Source organism: Apteryx mantelli, chromosome 13, assembly GCF_036417845.1.
Source record: "Apteryx mantelli isolate bAptMan1 chromosome 13, bAptMan1.hap1, whole genome shotgun sequence".
Lineage (NCBI taxonomy): Eukaryota > Metazoa > Chordata > Aves > Apterygiformes > Apterygidae > Apteryx > Apteryx mantelli.
The window spans coordinates 26,429,436-26,453,208 of NC_089990.1; the positions used below are offsets into that span (position 1 = coordinate 26,429,436).

General features: G+C 47.4%; 1 protein-coding gene across 2 annotated transcripts; it reads left to right on the top strand.

Moving 5' to 3' along the window:
• The first annotated feature begins 3,112 nt into the window (after positions 1-3,112).
• On the top strand, positions 3,113-22,639 carry OCRL (OCRL inositol polyphosphate-5-phosphatase). 2 transcript variants are annotated; one of them, XM_067304483.1, is made up of 18 exons: positions 3,113-3,224; positions 3,312-3,467; positions 4,051-4,152; positions 4,626-4,740; positions 6,611-6,727; positions 6,878-7,065; positions 8,580-8,691; positions 9,778-9,887; positions 10,871-11,006; positions 11,955-12,065; positions 12,341-12,506; positions 12,734-12,969; positions 16,376-16,399; positions 18,763-18,882; positions 19,112-19,196; positions 19,746-19,873; positions 20,726-20,837; positions 20,957-22,639. In XM_067304483.1, the coding sequence occupies exons 1-18, from the start codon at positions 3,175-3,177 to the stop codon at positions 21,079-21,081; spliced, it is 2,193 nt and encodes a 730-aa protein (XP_067160584.1). In that variant the 5' UTR covers positions 3,113-3,174; the 3' UTR covers positions 21,082-22,639. The 2 variants fall into 2 exon arrangements, with proteins under 2 accessions (XP_067160584.1, XP_067160585.1); XM_067304484.1 differs by lacking the exon at positions 16,376-16,399.
• Positions 22,640-23,773: the final 1,134 nt, after the last annotated feature.

A 23,773-nucleotide genomic window follows, 5' to 3' on the forward strand; every position in this document is an offset into this window, starting at 1 on the left:
GGTCCCGTCCCCGGCCGTGGTGTGTCGTTGTCTCCGGGTGCAGAGGCGCCCCCGCTGCGGCTCGCTCTGGCTAGAGATGCGACTTCTTGCCTTAGTCGCTCGGACTGGTTCACTAGCGCTGCTCCTGCGGGGTTTGGGGGGGTGCGGATGCTCTGTTCTGGGAAAGCCCGTGTCTCTGCGTCCTTTCTGGAGCTTCTCAGCTCTCCAAGCCTTTACTGAGCTTGCCTCAGTCCTGGAGGGGCTTGTGCCACTTTGGGTATGCCAGAGAACATAAAGCTGTATGTTTAGAGAAGCCGTAGGGACAAAATAGACTCTGATTGAGCAGTCTTCTGCTGGAGTTCTCTCTCCTGCTTTGGGGAAAGTAATCTTCAGACAGGAAAATTAGAAGTTCTGTTTTCTAGCTGTTAATTCTCAGTCTGCTCACCTGCTTCTCTGAGTTTCTAGAGCTGCTGCCACCCTGGAGCTGAATCTGCCCTGTAGCAGTGAAAGTTGAAAAGCACTTGCTTTCCCACCACATACTCATATGTTTTCACCCACATCCTATATGGGTCTGAGCTTTTCTCTCTTTCTCTTCTCTTATTCCAGGAGTATAACAATAGAAATCATGCATTACATTTCTCCATAAGTACAGCTCTCATTATAATGTTAATATTTCTCTGTATACAAACAAGGGGTTACTTTGGTTTTTCACAAGCCTTCTTTCTGTCTCCAGGGTAATTATCCATTCACAAGAGAAAGAATACGCTGATCCAGATTATATTCCCATCAACAGCCGCTTTAAATGCATACAAGGTACTGACTCTGTTACAGTGGGCTCTCTAACCTTGTTGTGGCAGAAATCCACTGCTGTTTATCAACAAGAATGGAGTGAGGTCAGTGTGGTGCTTCTAGACCTGCCTCCTGAGCATCCATGTAGATTGAATGCTTCCTCGTGGAACTAAAACTTAAGAGTTTTTGGTCTCCTGCTTCTTCCAGATCTGAGTGGGGAGTCTTTCCATCTCAGCATACAGCTGCAATGAACTTGGCTAGTTCAGATGAGCAGTGAGCTTGGCTAGCTCAGTGTAGTAGGCATCACACAGAGCCACTGCCTTCAGCACTTGTCTCTAATGATTGAAAATTGATGGCTGCTGATAGCTGCCTGTCTTCTCCATAATGTCAAGAGCTGGGAGGAATAAAAGCACATTTTCCTGCATAAGTTTATGCTCTCTGTATAACTCAGCATAGTTCTGCCCATAATTTCTGCTGTGTAGACAAGCCATGAAGTTCATTGGTAGGATCATATGGGAAGAAACTTTTGTTCGTGCATACACAGGGACTTTGGAGTACAGAAATGTCAGGTTGGTGCTTTTCAGAGGAACTACACCGATGTGGAACAAAACATCCAGATGTACAAGAACTCTGAATGTTAGGAATCTCCCCTGTGACACTTTGATTGTGGAGAGTGTCTGTCTAGGCTGCCCAAATATGACTGTTCTCTCTGCTGGAGCCATTATTATTGCAGAGATGTAAATTAAAGCTGTTTGTTCCTTTGTCAGGATTCTTCTGTGGCTAGAAGCAGACAGCATGCTTTTATTGAGTACTGAGTTACCACAGCGTTCACTGTGAACTCTCTTGATCCTGTTTTTCTCTCTTCCAGAAGCAGAAGAGACTCTACTGATTGATATAGCGACAAACAGTAAGTTGTATAACCAAGACAGTCACATGGCTAAAGCTTTCAGCAAACAGGTTGCATGTTGGTCACAAATGTATGCTTTTTTCTCTTTTGCCTGCTATCTCATACTCTTCTTCCATACTCTGTGTTTGTCTTTTCGTTAGGTATGGATTGTATTTTCTGTAATGCTGTAATCTGGCTCTTTTATGCTTCCTAATAGGCATTGAAATGTCATGACAAACATGATCTAAATGCCTGGATGGAGGAATTGCCATTTGGTTAAACTTTAACTTCTGAAGTATTTCCCCAAGGTCCTGCCCAGCCCTCTGAACCTTTCTCATTTCCCTTCCATCTGTTTGACTTGAACTTGAGCCTAGTTTACTGTCTGCCTTTTTAGATGGGTATTTGCAGTACTCTGTCTAGGCACTGCTTCAGCCTCTCCTTTAGAGAAATTTTTCTCGCTACTTTTAGAGCTCTTCTCCGCCTGGCAGCAGGGGGAGAGAAGTGTTCTTAAAACCAGGAAAACGTGACTGATGATCCTCCAAATGTGGCAGACTCTCAGAAGCACAGGGAGGCTAGCTTAGATGCAAATTTGCATAGGAAAACATAGGTGGATGTTTGCTTCCATTGGTGAGCTCAAAGGATACCTAGTAAGCCTGGTCATTGGGAGGGCATAATATCTGTGAACAAGACTTGACTGTGTCTCTGTGTGTCTGTTTTTATGCCTGAAGAAGGCTGCAAGATCCGGATACAAGGTGACAAGACAGCTGAACGGCTCTTTGAAATCCCTGATGAGGAGCGTTGCTTAGGCTTCCTTTCAGAAATACAGAGCATACAGGAAGGTAACTAGACCTATAGTTGTTTGTTACATCCTCAGATCACAAGCGGTTTCTGATAGGCCTGGTTTTGGGGGGTTTTTTTGTTTTTTTGTTTTTTTTCCAGCTCACTTGAAAGCTTCTCCTCCTGAAAATAAGGACCCAGCCAGCTGGCATCAGGTGAAGAACCTCACAGGCCTATCACAGGCCTCTGTTTCAGGTACTGAAGTGATCGTCACCTTTGTATGCACTGTGGTCAGTGTGTTATAATGGGGCCCTCAGTGGCAGGGAGCTGTGGTTGACCCTGCACTCAGCAGTCTGGCTAGTACTTCTGCTCCATTTCCTGACCCCACCTTATCTTGCAGAAAATAAAACGTCCTGGTCCTTGGGCTCCGTTGCCCTGGACTGTCCCTTATTGAGTTCTGTCTTCTGTCTAGTGCCTTGGTTTGCATATGTTAAGCTCTGTTCTGCTTTGGCCTGTGGTTAGTACCCGTTTCTCTCATTCCGTGTCATCAGAGATGGTATATCGCTATTACCATATGCTCTTTCACTTTCTGTGGAATTATATTGCTCCCTTCTTGTTTTCAGGTGTTTTAAATAGTGTTTGAGGGTGTTGTGCTTGGCTTCTTCATTATAGGAGCTCTGGGGTTTGAGGATGACTTCAATACTATAAGCCTGGAGAAGAAAAGAAACGTACAAAACCACCAAATGGGATCTCGCCGGGAACCTCCACCTCCTCCTGTGCCTCAAAATAGGCAGTAAGTAGCATGGTTGATCTGTTCCCTTTTTTATCCTCTTCCTAGACAGCAGGACCAGTTTTAATTCTGCTCTTGCTTCCTTCCTAGATTTCACCGAGAGAGTACATCAAGGGACCAGCCAAAAGTAACCAACACTATGCGCAAAATATTTTTGCCCAGCACCCAGTCAGGACAAAGAGAAGGTCTCATCAAACATGTGCTTGCCAAGAGAGAGAAGGAGTTTGTTAATCTTCAGAACTTCAGGTCAGAGTTGCTTCCAGAGCTGTGACTGAGCAACAGTGTGCATAGATGGACAAAGCTTCTTCATCTCTTCTGTGAGCTCATATCTAGTCCAGGTTTAAAATTTGACCACTGCTGATGGGTAGTCAGCTTGGATGGCTAAGCAGGGGTCAGAGCACATTCAAAGTGAACAGATGTCTACAGTGCAGCTTCTCCTTTTGCATCGTTACCCCTACGTGTGTCAGATCTCTTGACCCTCAAGTAAGGCTGAAGCAGCTGGGCAGAAAGACGATAAAGGCAGCTTTGGTCATTACGCTCTCTTAGTGTCACCATACATGAATTTTAAGAGCCAGAAGTTATTTGCTGTCCCCAGTGAAATGTCTTCTGTTTTGCAGCATTCAGTAAAATCCCTCAGATTAGCATCACTGAAAATGAGCCAAATCTAGAAGTATTTTCAGTTAACCTCTAGTTTGCATGACCCTCTGCAGTGACAGCTCACACGTTGTGTCTGCTCCCAGCCTGGATGCTGCTGTATGTACACTGGAGAGACTGAGCTAATGCAGTATTTATTTTGTTTTCTGACAGTTCAGCTGCTTCTGTGTTGCAGATTTTTTGTGGGGACATGGAATGTGAATGGGCAGTCTCCAGACAGCAGCTTGGAGCCCTGGCTTGTGTGTGACACGGAGCCTCCAGACTTCTATTGTGTCGGGTGAGGAGTGATGACCTCATGTTTACTTATGGTGCTAGGTTTCTTGTTGCTCTTGCTTGGGCACTGGTGGATTGTATTTATTTTAAGTTCCTGTCATGCTCTCAAAGGTTCCACAAAGCGGAGCTATGCCTCAGAAGAGCAGTCTTGGGGAAAACAGTCATTTGGATGAGGCAGAACCTCAGATTAAACAGGAGGCTGGTATGACATAACAAAGCAGATTTTCCTTGAGGCATCCCCTGAGCCCTTTGGTTGTCCTCAGACTAAAAGTAATACCTCTCAGGGAGATCGTTTCTAAAGTGACTTTCAGTAAGGTCTCTAAGGCACTGTGGTGAAATTCTGATGCTTTATTTAGCAAGTGGCAATGAGAAGTTTTTCTTCCAAGAAGAGATACTCAGAGTTTCACATTGGACCCTCTTGTAGAAAGAGGCTGATTTGTAGGAGAGGTGGGATGTGCTAAGCTGGCTTGGTTTTAGGTTCCAGGAACTGGACCTCAGCACGGAGGCTTTTTTCTACTTTGATTCTGCAAAGGAGCAGGAATGGCTGACTGCTGTGGAGAAGTCCTTGCATCCTCAGGCTAAGTATAAGAAAGTGAGTCCTATTCAGTTACATGGGATTATTGTCACAGAGCTAGCCTGATTGGAAAGAAAACAAAAATGGGCTTCCCCTTTCTTCACCTAACCCAAAGAGCAGAAAACAGAGGAATCAAGGGTGTGTACTTGGCATGTGTGTACCTGTGTATCATATACACTGAAATAAATCTGGAGAGTCTATTTCTGTCTCACAATCATAGGGGAATATTTTACTTTGAAATAGAAGTTTATAAAGCCAAAGATCAGAATAACTCTAAAGTAAAAGAGGCAGGCGTGAGGAAAGTAATGTGCTCAATAAAATCATGGTAATGGGTTCAAATTCTGTGTTACTCTCTCACCTTTGTACTATAGAACCAAGATGTGTCTTGAGCTGTAAATTAAATGAATAGCTTTTCTGTGAAGGAACAGAATAATTTATCTCGAGAGCAATCTTCCAGATACCTGAGGACAGAGTTACTTCAATTATGATAGCTGGACTTTATTCTGGCTGGTTTAGAGTAAACAGTTGGTTTTCTGTTCTGCCATAGCAAAGTTGCCTTTCTGCTGTAGGTAGCAGCCCTAAGTACATTAACCAGTTTCCCCTTCTTCCTTAGCCTGTGCTTTCTCTGTCACACACCTGTGCTTGCTTTGTGTTGAGCTCAGTGGCATGTGATACAGATAATCAAAAGCAGGAACAGAGCACCTTGTTGGATTGAGATTCAAAAAAAGGGGAAGCTAGGAGTCATGACCTGAACTGAAGAGAGGCTGCTGTTCCTGTGCCTTTGCTTTACTGTTTTTTTCAGGCAAATTTTTCTGACCCTTGTGAAAAGGAGAGAGCACGATATGGCTGCAGGCAGGGGGAAGTGACTGAAACCGTAGATAAGACTGGTGGTTGCATGCAAATTTCAGTCCTGCAGAGTATACTGAATGCTCTGGCTCTTCCAGTGTAGTGCTGTGGGGATGGTTTAAGCTTCTTCCTTCACTACACAGGCTTAATCCCAATACATTTTAATATTTTTACACTGCTGTAATGAGCCAGTAGACTGTGTGCTCAAGCTGATTAGGCCTTCTACCTGGCTTTGGAGGTGGGGACCCCAGCCTTGGTTTTGAAGGAAGCTCATGGACAGAAGTGCAGTGGCATAGCATGTGTCAAAGAATTAGTGGCAGACCTGAGATCCCTGATGGAACAGTGTATACTGGCGCTGTGTTAACATATGTCGGTTGAGCCCTGCGGAATAACCTCATCTCCAGAAAGGGATGCTTTCCATTAGAGAAGAAATGTTTTCTGAAAAGCGGACAGTTCATATAACATAGGGATGCTGCCTTTTGATACCCTGTATGTCAGGCATATTTGATCTCAGGAAATATGTACTTTTCTGTCCATTTCTCTCTGATGCATCCCACTGGTTTTGCTGTAGCTCTGAGTAAGCAAAGATGAGCACCTACCCTCAGCTGAACCCACAGCCCTCAGTGACATTCATAACCGGAAGCCTTCTGTGACACGCGTAACTAGCTTGCTCAACTTCTTCTTCTGGTTGTTTTGCTGATTAGAGTAGTACTTAGTATAAAAGGCTGCAACTTAAGGAACAGACTCTGCATGTTTGTTACCTCACAAGACAGCACTGTTTGTAGAGAAACACCAAAGAGTTGGGGATGTACGGAGCTCAGCACCGCTAATGGCCAGCTGCTGTTGGAGGATGATAGATTGTCCTCCAAAAACTAGCTTTGGGAAAGGAGGTCCTTTGGGTGGTGTTGCAAGCAGGGATTAAGTACAAAACACGATGGGGGACTGGGAGGCTCAGAGAAGCAGAGCATCAGGTGGAACAGGCAAATCAGAAGTGCTTTTCCACTGCTTCTCTGGGAGTTCAAGGTACCTTTTATTTTTGCAGGTGCAAGTGGTCCGTCTAGTTGGGATGATGCTACTTGTATTTGCTAAGAAGGATCAGCTGAGTAATATCAGAGATGTCATGGTAGAGTCTGTGGGCACTGGAATCATGGGAAAGATGGTGAGTCACCTAGGCCAATTTGTTGCTCCAGTGTATCCATGTGAGAAATGGCACAGTCTGGTTTTGTTCATATTTCTGTTCCATCCCCCTACTCTCCCTGGTGTCTCTTGTGTGTTCTTGTCTAATGACGGTCGATACCTCTCTTCCCAGGGTAACAAGGGTGGTGTGGCTGTGAGGTTTGTGTTCCACAACACGACATTCTGCATTGTCAATTCCCACTTAGCTGCTCACGTGGAGGACTTCGAGCGGCGAAATCAGGATTATAAGGATATCTGTGCTCGGATGACTTTCACAACCCCTGATGACAGTCTACCTCAGCTCAACATCATGAAACATGAGTAAGTTTCTCTTGCCATTTTCCATTCCTGAAGCCTAAGAAAATTGCAGCAACAGGAGCCTTAGCACAGATAAATTTTCTGGCTTAATTAACAATATAACTAAAAATGCCAAGGTCTCTTGTGTGCTAGAGCTTCTGCAGTCAAACTAGCAGGTCGCCTCTTGCTGTGGTGACTTGTGCAACCTGTCTCTAGCAGCCCTATTCTCATGTGTTGTATATAATACTTTTATTTCAGCAGGCACCGTTCATGAGTTGGTGGCTGAATGTTACAGGGTTTGAAGAAACTGGGGTGGGGATTGTGATGAGAAATGGAGTATGAACAGTGGAAGGAAAGGAAGAGCAGGACAGGAAGAAGCTTTGCGTGGAGTGCTCTTTAGGCTTTTCTGAGCAACAAGTGCTTACAATTGCTGTTTCAGTTTCTTCTTAAGTGAACCAGATGATATGCAGGCGACACTTGATTCTTCTGGAGTGACGGTGGTGTTGCGTAATCCAAATAAAGTCAAAACGTGTTCAACAAAGCACGCAAATTAAGTTTGCATAAACTTATATACAAATGATTAATACTTCTGTACTTAATGTTTGAACTATTGAAAACTGAAAATAAAATGTAGAATGGATTAATACAGAAAAACCTTCGAACATTAGCTTATACTTGATAATCCACTAATGGAAATTTTGAGGGTTGACTGTAAACAGGAAGAGCTTTGATACTAGAAAGGGGTTTAGATTTTAATCCTTGAGTGAAACTTTTATGGAGTAAAGGGATAGCATACCACCGGTGTTAGTTCTTCAGCTGCTGACAAAGAGAAAGCAGTAGGTCTGTTTGAAAGCCCAGAGAAGAACAGAGTAAGAGCCAGTGCTGATGACTGCAGGGATGTGGCTGATGGAAAAGATAGCACAGTAACATTCTGCAGATCATAAACTCCATGGGAGCTTAACTCTGCTTTTGCCAATTTTAGACTGATCAGTCTTTGCTAGGTAGATGTTAAAGTAGTGGCCTGATATGATTACAAAAAAGATAGTGGAAAACAAACTGGTAAAACCATAGTATCGTATGAGGTATGAGTGCACAGATAGATGCACATAAGCTGGCATAGCTGGTTAACGAGCAGGAATGGGCTCTGTCATTGCCCTTCTTTGTACAGAAGAAAAGCTTGCACACTAGATGGGTTCTTGTAGCCTGAGAAATTGTGAAGCCAGCTGACGTATGCTGGTTTCATTTCAAGAGTGGTGGTGTTTTCAAGGCTTTTTTTCAGACTAAGTCAAACTCAAGCATCTCATTAAACTGAGTCTTCAATCCCATGTGGGATTCCAAAGGAGATGGAGTTAGTATTTTTGTTATCTGCCACCATTAAAAATCTCTACTGTCAGAGTCAGTCTTCCAAGTCTGCTGCTGTTCCATGTGTCTCAACCTTAATCACCAGCAGCCAGCTGTTCTCCTACCTCCCTTCTTTCCTGTGTAGCTTATGATACTAACTACTGGCTCTTCTCTTCCGTGTTTGTGTTTGTTTTCAGTGTTGTCATCTGGTTAGGAGACTTGAACTACAGGCTTTGTCTCCCTGATGCCAGTGAGGTGAAAAGTCTGATCAGTAAGAATGAGCTTCAGAAATTGTTGACATATGACCAGGTCAGTGAACTCCACCTGTTTGCTCAATGCTTGTATGATCATCTTGGCTTGGCTATTATCACAGACACCTGTGATAATAGACTCTAGACAGAACTCGGGATGTCTTAGTGACATGGATTTTCTACTATAGACATCAACCCTCTAAACCAAAATAGACTGTATTCGATATTGGGATTAACTGAATTATTCAGGAAATTACTATACAAGCTTCTCTGTCTCTCACTGGAAGATTTATCTCTTACATGCAAACTACAAGCTGGAATGTTTGAGTTTGTAACAGTGATAAAAGCTTCCGTAGTCAATGTCCTGGAAAAGGTGTTGATTTGGAGACTAGCGCTTGTAGTCAAGGCTCTCTGCTCAGCTACTCTGACCTAAATTCTGTGCTGGAGTCTGCACCGCTCAGCGTTTCTCTGCAGCACCCTGGAAACTGAGACAGCACCAGATGTGCCTTTAAAATGAAGGATTGTATCCATGAAATATGAACAAAAATAATGTAATATCATCTCTGACACACAATTTAATGATATATCTGATTGATTCTGTTCTATCGTTCATTTTTACTGTATTGCAGAACTTCATGCAGAAAACAATTGCAGCTTAGATTTTTGTGAGAAGAAACTAGGAAATTTTTCAGAAGAGCAAGAGAAAAGGAAGATAGTGTCAGGTTGTCAGCCAAGCACACTCTGGGGGCTTTTGCTAAAATGATTGGCAGTGAAGTATTAATGATGGCGATGCTTAAGCCTGAAAGCTAATGAAGGGATTTAACACTTAAGTGGAATGAGTAATATTTCCCTTAACTATTGTTTTATGCTGTCTGAGTGTTCTGGCAAGCAGTGCTGTGTCGACTTGTATTCAGTCTGTTTAGAAAAAATTCCATGAATGTGCTGAATTTCTATCTTTGTTAAAGGTGTAGTATCTGAGGTGTGGTTTTCAGGATGAGAGGTAGAATCTATGGTGATTTCCATAACCATGGGATGCAAATGCTCTGTCTGTAACTGCTTTCCAGAACTGTGCAGTGTGGGATTCTGTTGGTTGGGCTTTTTTTCCTCTTCTCCCCTCTAAGAAATGTTGTTTTCCTGCCTCTAGTTGAATATTCAGCGTACTCATAAGAAAGCATTTGCTGATTTCACTGAAGGAGAGATTAAGTTCATCCCCACATATAAATATGACTCTAAAACAGATCGCTGGGATTCCAGGTAAATATGCTGCTCATGGACAAGTTTACCTATGGCCTAAAAAGCATTTTCTCACAGGACTTGATTTCCTGCTTCCTAGAGCTAGAAATACTTCAGTTTTACGATGATGGTTGGAGTAAACAGGCAGGTTTATAATCCTTTATTTCCTGTACTTTCTGCAGTAAGCAGAGACTGTATATGTTGGCCAGGCACATGACTTGAGACCTCAGTTGTTGCTGATTCCAAAGCATGAAAGAGGGTAAAGGATGAACTCATAGGAGACCTGCACTGGGAGGATTTCTTACTGCTACCAGAGACAGAGGAACAGTATAAAAGGAATTGAAAGGATAGAAATGCAGTCTCTGAGTCATACTGTCCCCTGACTCGCACACCAGCAAGGGCTGGCTACCTTGCGATAGCAACAGTGATTCCTGCTTGCTCTATGTTTCCCCAAGACGCTTCTGCTTCTGCTGCAGCAGCTTGCTCTGAATGGAGAAACTCCCAAGGAAGAGTTTCAAACAAACCATATAGCAGTCAGGTTTTACTCTGCCTGTGTTTATGAATCAGCACAGTACTTAAACTGGAGAAGGATAACCCAAGATTCAGACTTCATAACATGGTGGTAATAACTGAGTAGACTTTCCGCAGTGGAAACAATGGGCAATGGTTCAAGCTGTAGTGTGCAGTAAAGTCTGGCAGCAAAAGAAACGCAGCTTGGGTCACAGTACACATGGGCTCAGGCTATGGGAACAGTCCTATTTGAGATCATTTTGTTTCCTGATGCTGCAAGGGGCAGGAATTTAACTGCTATATAGGGAAATGGGAAGAAAGCAGAAGAAAGGACATAGTATTCAAGTTGAGGGAAGTGGCAGGAATTCATCCCGTCACTGCTGATGCAGCCATTGATGGTGGGGTTGGGGGGAGTTGCCTAGCTGTGAGAAGGAACAGCTTGGATGGTTTATTAGGAGTGCTGGATTCCCGTGGTAACCGGTGTTTCTTTGCAGTGGAAAGTGTCGTGTGCCAGCATGGTGTGATCGAATCCTCTGGAGAGGGGGGAACATAAATCAGCTCCGGTATCGCAGTCATATGGACCTGAAGACTAGTGATCACAAGCCAGTCAGCGCGCTTTTCCGCATTGGGGTAACTTCCTTTATATGCTAGAGTAGGATCATGCACAATTGTTCATTCCTTTAAGATGATTGTGTAGTCAAGACACTTGTGTGAATGCTGTTGCAGAAGGATAAAGTATGTAAAAATAAGGAGTGTCCATTTGGCAGGTATGCTGCTATTTGGCAGCCTTGCTGGCTTCATCTCAGCAAACAACTCAGCATCTGTGGTCTTCATGTGCAATGCAGCTTAGCTGTGCGATGCTGAGACAGTGTTATGCCACATTAACGCAGGTGATTGCTGGAGTTTATCCCAGCAAGTGTGGTCCTGTAGTCAGTAGAAAGACAATCCAATAGACTGCTTTAATGGTGCTGCTTAGCTTCCAGATATAACCTGCGCTATCTGCCACGAGAATGAGCTCTGGAGGAGTTTGCAGGTTTCTGCTGTGTTCCCCAGTAGAGCACAGTAAATAGTTGTGCCTGCTGTCATAATGTTGCCTCTGATGTGTTAAGAGAGAGGGTCACTGGTTCACATCTGAATTTGTTTGATGGTGAACAGCTGGCAGCAGATCTGCGGTTCCTAGCTTGCTGAGTAGAGATAGAGCCCGTGTCCATTTTTGCTAGCTCCTGCTGTCTGAGCAGCTCAGGTCTCCTGAAGGAGAGTCTTTTTCCTCTTTCACTGAAGAATCATGAGTAATGCTGCAAGATGCCAATGCTGTCACCCCCAGTAATTTCATAGTAGTGGATTTTTCTGTGACCCCCCCTTGGCCAGAAAGACCCCGGTAACATCTCTGCAGATGAAATTTGTTTAAAGTTGCCTGTGTAGCTTTGAAGACCATCTGTGCAAATTCTCTTAACCTCTAAGGTGCACACAAGAAGTGTTTGGAGAAATCTTTCACTTATGATGCAGTTTACTCATGACCAAGAGTTCCTATGATGCTGGTCAGAAACTTTTCTGAGTATTTTTTCTGATCTTCCACAGGTAAAGATTGTGGATGAGCAGAGATACCGGAAGGTGTTTGAAGACATAGTTCGTATGATGGACAGAATGGAGAATGATTTCCTTCCTTCACTGGAGCTAAGCAGGAGAGAAGTGAGAATGAAACCTGAAACACTGTCCACTTCCCAAACACAGCAGCTTTAGAAGTGCTAGATCAACCTTTAAAGACTTTGATTCACTAAACTGAGTTGTAGGAAATGAAACTGGATTAGAAGCGGCATCTTGTCTTGGCTCCTTGACAGGTCTTCTGTTAGGAGTTCAGAATTGTGCGGGAGCCTACCAGTCACAGGTTGCCACTGCAGAGTCTGGATGGCTAGCTGTGTCCCTTTGTGGGTACTAATGAGATTTGTTTCTTCTTTGCTCTGCAGTTTGAGTTTGAGAATGTGAAGTTCCGGCAGCTGCAGAAGCAGAAGTTCCAGATCACCAATAACGGGCAGGTCACCTGTCACTTCTCTTTCATCCCAAAGCTCAATGATAGCCAGTACTGTAAGCCATGGCTTCGGGCCGAGCCTTGTGAAGGTTACTTGGAGCCAAGTGAGTTGAGTTTTATTGCTGTCTCTAGACTGTGCTGGTGTAGAATGCCACCCCATCTCCAGTCAGTCCTTCCCCTCTTTCCTGTGTATCACCTTTCCTGCCATCACCCTTGTCTCTCTGTTTGTCTTCTCGCTCAATTTTGAGACCTTTGTCCCTGCAGCATATTTGTCCCTCTCATTCCTTGTGGAGAGTCTCTGTGTGTTCTTGAGAGCTTCTGCCTGTTTCAGATGAGAGTGTGGACATCTCCCTGGATGTGTACGTCAGTAAGGACTCAGTGACCCTTCTGAACTCAGGCGAGGATAAAATTGAGGATATTCTTGTCCTTCATCTGGACCGAGGGAAGGACTATTTTCTCACCATCAGCGGGAGCTACCTGCCCAGCTGCTTTGGCACCTCCCTGGAGGCTCTGTGCCGAATGAGACGACCAATCCGAGAAGTTCCAGTCACTAAACTCATTGACCTGGTAAGCAGCAGTGTTTCTGCAGTGCAGACTGGCATGAATGAGCATTCTGGGTTCACCCTGTGTGTCTGTTAACGGGGAAGAGAGCAAATTCTCTTCTGCTTACTCCTAAAACCAGGAATAATGCCTTCTGCTTGGGTCAGCTGTGCTGACTCTCAGCTGACTTGCTTCTTCCAGAGCTTCATGTGGTGTTTCATGATTCTCCCCTCCTATGGCTTTCTGCCTGTACTCTCCCCCCTGTCTCTTTGAATAAGTTCCAAATATTATGCTCTGCACTGATGTTTCATAAGAAGTATGACTGAAATGCTCTCTTCTGAGGTGCCTAGGTTCTCCTGCAATGGTGAGGGCTCCAATACCCTTTTCCATCTGGACACTTCTGACATTTGCGCTGCTCAGGGGAAGGAACAAACAGAAGCACAAGGACTCGCGAAAAGAATTTGACAATGTTAAATGTATTGATTAATACAACTCAGCAAATGACCGATCCTGCAGCCACTCTGGCCAGTCCCCATCACACTGACCACAGTGAGCAAGTTCTTCAGTGCAGGGATAACATCTCCTCTCCCCAAGCTTCATCAGGCCCTAGCATCAATCTCCATCCTTCTGAAGCTATTTGTATGAATATGTGGTGGTGCAATCATGTCCCAGCCATCTCTTGTCCTTTTGATTTCTCATAGTTGGTATTGGGATTAAACCCCATTTTTTATCTAAGTTCTTGTTTTCAGCCTGCATTTGTCTTTCTTCTATGATTTTCTTTCCTGACCTTGCTTCAGTGAGGTTTAGAAGTTCCTGAGTTTGTCTATTTACCCATTTTTCTTCAGGCAAGAAAGACATTTCTTTTTCTCTCAACTAAAAGATTAGGTCAGTCTGACTCTCTTCTTTTAGTTTATCTGGTACCTTTCCTCTCTTATACTTGTGGTCTCACCTTTCTGTGCATTTTTTTTCATCCAGTGGGATGCTGCTGTTTCATAACTGTGGATTTGACAGTCTCCTCTCCCACTTGCTTTTAAACCCTATTCTCTTCCCCTCAGCACCCCTCACTCTTCCAGCTTCCGCCTTCTGTAGTAGGTGACAACTGTTCTTGCGTGTCCAACTTGTTTAAAGAAAAAAAAAAATTTGTACTAGAAATTTTATTACATAATCACAAGATGAGGCTAAACAGAATCCAGGTGGCAAGATAGAGTCTTTGCCTCCTCAATTCAAACAACTAATCTAGGCCTCAGGCTCCTCGTACTTTTCAGTATCCTATTCAAAATCATTCTTCTTGTGTTAGAAATGTGTTCAGCTTGGTCTGGAGCATTTCATCAGTCTTGGCAGCTTCTGCTCTTGCTTTCTCCTGCTCAGCGCTACACACTGACTTCTCTCTTGATGAACAAGAAGTTGGGCCTAGACTCTTAGCTTCTGCCCTTGAAAACACACTTTATTACTTTTCTGTCTGACTAATTGTACTTTGAGATGTCTTCTGCTTCCTTTACCTCTAGATTTCCCTCTACTGTTATTCATTGAAGCCTGTAGGAGGTCAGGAAGCAAAACAATCTGAGAAGAGCAAAACATGAAGGCACTATGTGCCAAAATGCACAGCGAAGAAGCAATCTCTTTTGTAAGGTCAATTTAACTGTAGTACTTCAGTCAGGACATGTTAAGCAAGCTCAAGGACTTCAATATATAACTGTGCAAAGCAAATTTTAGTAGTTTAGATTATAGAGCTACTGTCATGCTAAAGCTATTTTAGGTCTGTTGTTTTTGACCATACCTGTGAGTTGAGAAATTCTTAGAGACAGGAAAAGCTGAGCGCTTTCTGCAGGGAAAACTGGTGGAGGTGTTAACCACTGTGCACCCCAGAAGCATTTTTGTCCAATTACATGCCCTTAGCAGTTGTTTGGGCTGTGTATGAGGAAGAAAATGTGCTTGTGTATTAAGAGCCGTTTTCTCTCCTGCATGTCAGGGCTTATTCTTTGCATCAAGGACTTTTCTCAGCCTGAGTGGACTGTGCAGGTTGCCTTCAGCACAGGGAGATCTAGAGAATGCAAGAGGGCCTGAGAGCCACCTTGGTGCAGGATAGCAAAGTGTAGGTGGAAGCTTATTTTGAAATGCTTCTCTTAGTACTCCTGGGAGAAGCTGCTGGTACTCGAGCATTTTTCCTTTAGGATTTCAGTATTTGTCTTTCATCCTATTTTTTTCTTGGGATCCTACTGCGGACTTTAAAAAGCCCGTTGAAAAATCTTTGATAGGAGTAGGTTAGTCTCCCACAGCTGATAGTGTTGAGCACTACAGAAGAAGAGGTGAACAGCAGGGCAAGCAGTCAGGTGGAAGCAAGACAGTTGAGATGACTCATCCAGTTATGAAACAAGCCTCTCTTCTGTGCAGTGTGGCTCTGTGGTGTCTCCAAACCTGTGACTCTAAGGCCCTCCCCCTGTGTCTTGGAAGAAGACCCTGCACTAGCTCATGTTTGGAGCAAGCTGCTCTCTCTGAGAGGCCGGTCTGTTGGGGCTGTGTTAACATGTAGCAAGCCTGTCTGTGTGGGCAGCCTCCACAGGAGTCAAGTACTGCAGGAGGTGTGGGGGAGCCCAAGGCACTGCTTCCTGCCTCACCAAGGCACGTCCCTAGCTGCTGCAGCTACGTTTCCAGCTCAGTCCTTGAACAGGTTTCTACTGCTTCTGCACTGAAAGGTTTATCCACCAAAACTCAGATTTGAGCAACCTGCTTCTTCTTTCACCTTTGGACACCACTGAATGTAGCATCCTAAGCTTCCAGCCCACACTGCACTGTTAAATGGATGCTGTATTTCAGTATTGGCTGGGGGATCAGACACGCAGCCTAGAGGGGGCTTTGGCATGCTCCTAGTTGCAGAGTGTTAATGCTATTAGGTTGAGACAGACAAGCAGCATGGGGTTTTGAGCACAACCCCTCATTTCCCTGACTATACACAAAGCTGCTTAGGGGGCCTGTCAGTGACACAGCTGCCACACACTCGGAAATACAGCTTTAGCCTGAGATAAAACATTTACCAGGCCTGATCACAAGGGAAGATGGTTGCAATAATACAGGGATATTTGTTTCTGATCGGGAAGATTCAAGAAGGGGAATGAGTGGGGACTTCTTCCTGGCAAATGCCTCTCCTCTGCCTGCAGCCTGGATGTTTACTAGCTAGTAAACGGTGCTGCTGCAAGGCCACTGGTAGGATTTCGTAGAATTTCTGACAGTTATGCATCATGTGAGCAGGATTTCTGCTAACTGGCAGTCAAATCTCCTGCTGCAGGTTTAGCTTTGGCCATGTCAGCAAAACGTGTGAAGGAACTGGCATTCAGTGGGCTCTCATAATGCAAATTAGGTTTCTGCTTAATCTTAGATCACATTCTCTCTGTTAATGATACTTTTTCCTCTTCTCTCTTTCCCACTCTGCTCTCAGGGAGAAGACAGCTTCTTAGAAAAGGTAACACAAGTGACTCCTGGGGAAGTCTGTTTCTTGCTTGTGTTTGTGAAGCATGAGAGTTTTTGCCTTGTTTTCTGCTGGAGAGGGAAGGGGAGGTGGTTCCAGAAAGGAGTGCTTGCTCCAGCAAAGCCTCTCACTGCAGCTGAGGGCCCAGAATAGATGAGAAAATGTAGGAGCACAAAACGACCCTGTAGCCAAGATGGGACCAGCCCAACTGAACTGCTTAAAGCTCACCTAATTTGCTTTAGGCAAAAAATACTCTGTACTGATCCAGGCATGAAAGGTGAATCTTTCCAGAAAAAATTGGCAACCTTTGGCATATCTGGATTAGCTCTAACCATGCATTTAAAATGGGGTTCACCCTAGCAGCCTTTTCAAACATGTGGGGAGAGGACTGAGTTAGCAATCTGAAATCTTTTGCTGTTTCCATCTTGGCATGTCCTCATGGAGGCATCTGGAAGGCCTCATGTAGGAGGCAGAAGTTTGTCTGCTTCCTCAAGCAGCAAAGCTCAGGCTGCCTAAGCGGGATCACTGCTTTGCTTTGCACTTGTGCTCTGCACTGGAGGCTAAATGAGTCAAACCTGTGTTTGAAAGAGCTGGTGGGAGACAGATGCTGTTGTGTGCGTAGCGGTGTTGCTCCTGCTCTCTTCCTGTGCCAGTTGGTAACCAGTGTGAGTGACTTTGTGTGAACTTCCCAGGCTGGGTGACTTTTCTCTCTCCAGGCTGTGAGTGCAGTGACAGAGTAAAATAGGAGAGGAAATGGATGCCCTCCTCTCCAAGAGGTATTGGACTCGGGTATTGAACCAGACAAAGCCCTCAGACTCTTTCCTGATCGTGAGAAAGGGAAGAGTTTGATGCCTGTCTCCTGGGAACACCCTTTTGCAGAACATCTCCCTTCCTGAACAGCGGGAGAGACCTCCCTTCTCTTCCTCGCACAGGGCAGGAGAGGGCGCTCAGTGCCCAGCCAATGCACAAGGATAGCTGAAAGCTCTGTCTTTGCCGCTGCCCCGAGGAGCTGGGGAGGCTCCCTCCTTGGGGATCTTCGCACTTCTCCAAGTCGTGCCCTGGGCAGCCTGGCAGGGTCGAGTGCTGCTCTGGCACTCAACACCAGTCCTCCCATGCCATGGAGTGTGGTTTTTCTATTTTTGAAGAACCCTTAGCTTTCAGTGAGGGTCCATAGGCCTTGCCTTTCCCCTTTTGGAGGAGAGCTGTAATGCACTCGCTTTTGCCTAACATGCTGCTCTCCATCCTTCCCTGTGTGTTCGGGTGGGTGAGGTAGATGTGCAGCCATGACCCAATGTCTGCTAGCTAGGTAAAATTTAGTGGTGCATGGGGACAAATTCATACTGTGCTGTAGAGCTGGTGTGGCTGGTGTTCTTGTTGGGAGGGACTCCTGTGCTGATCTGAGGTGTCTCTAGCTGCGCTGGGGGAAGCCAGACCCACCCCACGCTGGCTGTTGGTGACTATGTGCTGCAGAGGGGCAGAGATCACAGTTGTAATGTAAGCTGACAACAAAAATTAAGTGCTTTGCATTTGGCTTGTGGCACTCCTCTCTGTTGGTGTCCTTGTGTTGTGTTCCTGCTTGTGCCAGTCTCGTCTTGGTGGCTCTGCTGAATGTGCTTCTGGAGACCTGTGTGTGGCTTTCTTCTTGGAAGCACATGGAAACATGAATGACTAAAATGAGAATAAACTGAGACAATAAAACGTTGATCTTGTTAAAGATTGGTGTAGTGTAGATGGAGATTCCTAAGCAGTTGAGCTAATCAGCTGCCTCATATGAGTAAGCAGGAAAATATGACAATGGGATGAGGGTAGTCTCTATTCAGCAGAAACATCTCCTTAAAAAAAAAAAATCAGTGAAGAAACTTTAGAAAACTGAACTGAATTTAGTGTTCAGAGAACTGATCATCAGAGCACACAGAAATCAGTAAATGAATGTCCTTGACTTTACATCCAGATGAGATCAGCTAGATGAGCAGGGAACTGCAGTGGGATTTAACCTAAAATGTGGAAGCTAAAGCAATTGGGGGACTTGAGAATGTTTGATCCTCTAGAGCATCAGCTGCAAGGTGGAAGTTATGATGTGACCAGGCCATCTTGGGTTGCAAGAGACCCATCCTGTGGGAGCCAGTGTATTTGAGGGGAAGCTCTCCTGGGGCGTCGCTAAAACTATTTGCTGTGGTTTTGTGGGGCAATGGGAAGGAGTGGAGCTGGCACCAATGGTGGGATGGCTCTGTGCTGTAAAAGCAGGTAGTGGCCAGATGAGTCCTGCGTCCTGCTCTCTCCATCTCTAGGCATGCTTTACAAGACCATTACAAAGGGACGGAGGTTTTCCTGAAACTTTGTGTGCTCTTTGCCACCAGGAGAAATCAGTTCTGCAGATGGGCTCCCTGGACAGCGAGGATGCAAGTGAGATGCCACTGCAGGTGCCAAAGGAGATCTGGCTCTTGGTGGACCACTTGTTCAAGAATGCCTGCCACCAGGTGAGGGAGAGGGCCTTTGTCTGTGCAGTGAAGCTCTTGAGGGTTTGGTGACCTGGGAGACTGTACCTGATTCATCAGTAGCATCTAGAGATCAATTCCAGTTTGGTATTTATAAGGCAGGGCTTTTCCCCTATGCTTGAGGTACTGTTTGGGGGTACCAGCTTTCTCTCAGCATCTGTGGGAAAGGTGAATTTGTCTGTTCCTGTGCTGACTCCACTGTCTTTGGCAGGAGGACCTGTTCCAGACTCCAGGCATGCAGGAGGAATTGCAGCAGATCATCGACTGCCTGGACACCAGTATCCCTGAGACAATCCGTATCCTTGCTGAACCTGGTTTACCCTCTTCTTGGACCTGAACTTTCCCAGGAGCCCACTAACTCCCTTGCAGCAGAACTTGTCTGTGACTTTGTTTTGGCAGGGTCCCCACTGGAGGCCTGGCTCCCCTCTGTCCCCCCCACAGATAATGTCTCTCAAAGCTGAAGGCATGCTGGCTAAGCAGCCACGGGGCCAAAATTTTGGAAGCTGGAGGCTACTGTGAGGCCGTACCAAGTACTAGAGAATGGGTGCTGGGGGAGCATGATCAACCTAGTGAAGCAGAGCAGTTCTATGGGGCTGGGGGTATTGTGGAGGAACTGGTGGGCAAAGGTAGTGCTGTGTGGGTGTAACAACATTTTTCCTGGATAGGAGAGAGCAGAGGAGGGTGACTCTGGTGTCAGGGAGTAGTTTGGCAGGCACAGAGCTTAGCGCAGTCCTGCAAAGAAGAAGCAGAGGCCCAGCAAATAGGTAGGAGGTGAGGCAGGGAGCAGACTGGGGAAGGAAGGGGATCCAGCTGCTCAGTGTGTCCCTTTACTCCCCATGACCCAGCGGGCAGTAACCATTCTGTGGCTGAAGCACTCCTCATCTTCCTGGAGGCTCTGCCGGAGCCAGTGATCTGCTACGAGCTGTATCAGCGATGCCTCGACTGTTCGCACGACAGCCAGCTGTGCCGACAGGTGCAGTGCTGCCTCCATCCTCACGTCCCCTCAGTGCAGGTTTTGGGCAGCTTTCCCCTCTGCCTGCTCCTGTGAGCTCTGGCTTGGTCAGACTTGCTGGGCCTTGCTCCCTTCCCATGGGCTAGCAGGCAGCTTTGAGAGCAGGTGCTCTGAGGCCCTTCATGGTGGGCAGGATGGTGTGCGTGCTCTGGCAGTGCTCTTCTGCCCTGAGGTTGGCTTAGGCATCTCCTGAGGCACTGCAGTGCTTCCCAGCAGTCCCAGGAGAGCTGGTGCCTTCCAAAGAGATTCCAAATGTGCCCTGTGTCACCCTGAGCAAACAGGGACGAACAACCCCAGGGAATGGAAGAGCTTCCACCAGTCTCAAGGGCTTAAGCACCTGCTAAGAGCTGCAGTTGCTGTGCTTGCGCTAAGGACTACAACTGAGCGGAGTGGCTCTTAAAATAGCTGGTGGGGCAAAGAGCAAGACTAAGCGAGTGTCCTTGGACAGAGGAAGAAGTCAGGTGTGTTTTCAGTGCTAGCCTGGGGAAACCTCTCACCCTGGTCCTTGTGCTGTCGCTGTGCAGCCAGGGAGGTGAGAGTTGAGATATTGCTGGAAGATAAGCGGCAAAAAAGCACTGGTTTCTTCCTGGTTGTTCCTATAAGTAGCGTTAGCAGGAGCCAAAGCCTGTGCGTGCCATCATCCCTAGGCTACAGCCAGAGGCTTATTGCTTTCCTTCTGGCTTGTGACTTGCATTTGTGGTCATACAGTGGCCCAGAAGCAGTAGTAGGGGGAAGGCTGCCCATCTCGAGACCAGACTGCTGCAGCTGGAGTGATGGGTGCTTAGAGAGCTTCCTGTTCCTGTTTCTTTGCAGGTGATTTCTCAGCTGCCTCGTTGCCATCGCAGCGTGTTTCGGTACCTAATGTCATTTCTCCGGGAGCTCCTCAAATACTCGGAAGACAACAATGTCAGTGCCAACATGATTGGTAAGAGTGTGTAGCCTGCCTGCTCCCCTCTTGCTGCTGTCCCCGAAATGTAACCCCTTCCCAGAGCCCTTCAAGGTCTCCATTCCTGTCTGATAACAGAATCTTGCCTCCCTGTGCAGCCACCCTGTTCACCAGCCTCCTCCTGCGGCCTCCACCCAATCTGATGGCAAAACAGACTCAGCAAGACCGCCAGCGTGCAATCAACTTCCTCTTCGGCTTCTTGCTTGCAGGGGATGAGGAGTGACCCCTGCATCTGTGCCAAAGCTGGGGCTCTGCACTGCAGGCCCTGTGCTGAGGCCAGGCCTCTGACAGTTCCCGAAGGTTGGAAGGCTCTAGGCTACTCAAAGTGCCGTGTTTACAGTCGGAAAGGAAGCGTTCTCCTCTCCTTCCCGCTGCTGTACCCTACACTGCAGAGGACCTGCACGCTCATTGCACTGCCATCCAAGTCAGGAGCCTTCTGCTTTCTCCCTAGGATCTAGGTGGCCCTGCTGGTGCCCAAGCACTGTGCCGGCAGCCTGGCCTTCCCTTAGCGGTGTCACCAGTTCCCTTTAGCTGTGCTTCTCTCTCCTTTCATCCCCCAAGTCCCTGGAGTCATTGCTAGGAAGGGTAGAGATTGCAGGTGCTTTTGGAGGGCTGTGGCAGAGCTTTGGAGGGCTGTGGCAGAGCTGGCTGGTGCTCAGCCTACACGCTGTGTCACTGCGTGGGTGAGGCATGCATACTGGCGCATACTGGTGTTCCTGGTCAGCACCCTGTGGTCTGCCCTAGGCTAGCATTGGTCATATGTCACCCTCTGCCTTGAAGCAGACCAAGCTCACTCTGTTACCCCATCACTGTGCTATGAAGGCAGGACAGCAGCTGTACCAGGAGGGTTATCTGGATATTTGGCATATTCCCTCCCCTCCAGCAGTGTGTTATCCTCCTCCCTTGGTTTTGATTTATAAGGCTCTGGCACCCAGGCTTTCTCCCCCTCTGGCTTTCTGGCACTAGCATGTGGGCCTTGCTCTCTTCTCCTTTCCCTTGTGCCCTAGCTTTGCTCTGGGACATCTGGGTTTGTGGCTGGCTGTGGGAGGACCCTGGTTCAGGCAGTGCTGTTACACTCAGCTTCTCTAGGGCTGTCCCTGTATGCTGGCACTGAGTAGGATGCACAGAACAGGATGCAGCTCGTGTCCCTCCCAGCCCTGCTTGATGAGCCTCAGGGGTAAGACCTGGTCTGGGTGACCAGGGTGGTGGTGGGTGCTGTCCTTCTCCTCCCTGAGGTGCTGCAAGGAGCAGGTGAGGGGAAATGAGCCATGAATCCACCTCAGGGCCAAGGGAGAGGCTGGTGGTCATGTGGGGGGCTGATGTGCTGGGGTGGCTGTAGTGCTGGGGTCAGGCAGAGCTGGGGGGGGGGGCACCCCTTGGGGCTGGGCACTGATGCATGCAAGGAGGAAGGCTTGTCCTTACCAGAACACTAAGCAGAGACCTGCCAACTTGGGCCATGAGCCCAGACAGGGACCCCCTCCCCCTTGGGACCTTTAGTGTGGGCTGTGACAGGAGCTGCGTGGCCTCAGCCAGAGGGGAGTCCACAGTGAGAGGCGGGATGAGTTGGGGCTTGCGTCCAGGAGAAGCTGGCTTCCTTGCTGGCTCCCATGCTCAGCCTGAGCCCTGTGGGGCCTGGCCATGTCCTGTGCTGCTCTGTGTTCCCTGTGCCCTGGCTGAGCTGCCAGAGGCTCCTGTACCTTGTGCTCTTCTTTTTTTTATTTTTAAATTACATAATTTATTGGGAATCCGTTTGTTCCAAATAAACCTCCATTGTGCAATGAGTAGGTTTGCTGGGCTGGGGCTGGCCTCGCTGCTTGCGTTGAGCCTGCCGTCCCTCCTGCATTTGCTCTGCAGCGTGTGCTAGGGGTGGCCGTTCCTGGCCTGCGTTGCAGCACAGTACAGAACTGCAGCTCCACCGTCTCCTCCCAGCCCACAGACCCAGGGCTTTGGGCTGTGGCTCTTTCTGGGCACCTTCAGAGGCTGCCCCAGGGGTGCAGTTGGAGACCTGGTGCCAGGGTGCTGAGCATCCCCTGAGCACCAACAGCCAGAGGGGCAGCTGGGCTTAGCCTGGCATCTTCTGCTTTGACCTGGGGAGGGATGCAGCATCAACCCCTTAGCCATTGTCTGCCTCCCTCTCTCTCATCTCCTGCCTCCAAATACTTCTTTCCAGCCCTGATGCCACTTGCTGAGGCTTTCCCCTACCACCATGCTGGAGCGTCATCCCTTCCTTGCAGCTTGACCACAGACAGTGGGAAACTGCAGGCAGATGTCATCCCTTGCCGTACAGAGGCAGCCTTGCCTGGCACCTCCAGCCCGCATGATGCACGGAGACTGGCTGTGGCCTTTCCTGGGCCACAGCTTCAGTGTTGGATATGCTCAGCTGTGGGATCGTGCCTCGCCATCCCCAAAGAGAGCAAAGGCCTCAGGTCTTCCCCTGCCAGCACGGGGCAGAAATCTCGGCCATCCTGGGGGGATGCCAGCACCACAGCATGGCACGGAGCTCTCAGTAGGCCCAGGCGGTGGTGGCCACAGTCCCTTCCAGCCACGCTCACTCAGCAGCTGGATCAGCAGTGGAGAAAGCAGGGCACATCCTGCCTCAGGAAATGGCCGCTGGTGACATATCCATCTGCTTCCTGCCGTCTCCTTGAGAGCAGGGCTCTGCCTGGGCAGCTGCACTTGGCTGTGTCACAGACTGGACCGGCACAAGGTGTCGGCATTGTTCCCGTGGCCACTGCATTCCTAGCACTGCCGGCGGAAATGCCAGAGAGAGCGCGAAGTCCTGCTGCTCTCCAGGGATGGGCCAAGGGATGGGCCTGCACTGGGCTTGGCCAACGACAGAGGGGTCGTTGGGGGACCAAGGTGGCTGTTGGCACACCACTGTGACCCACACATGGAGGTGGGGTCTTGTATGTACC

Bases quoted from the DNA above. Each gene is read 5' to 3' on its own strand.
- OCRL (XM_067304483.1), top strand. From the start codon at position 3,175: ATGGGATCTCGCCGGGAACCTCCACCTCCTCCTGTGCCTCAAAATAGG. The intron at 4,741-6,610 runs GTGAGTCCTATT...TTATTTTTGCAG, and splicing joins CTCAGGCTAAGTATAAGAAA to GTGCAAGTGGTCCGTCTAGT. The intron at 8,692-9,777 runs GTCAGTGAACTC...TCCTGCCTCTAG, and splicing joins AATTGTTGACATATGACCAG to TTGAATATTCAGCGTACTCA.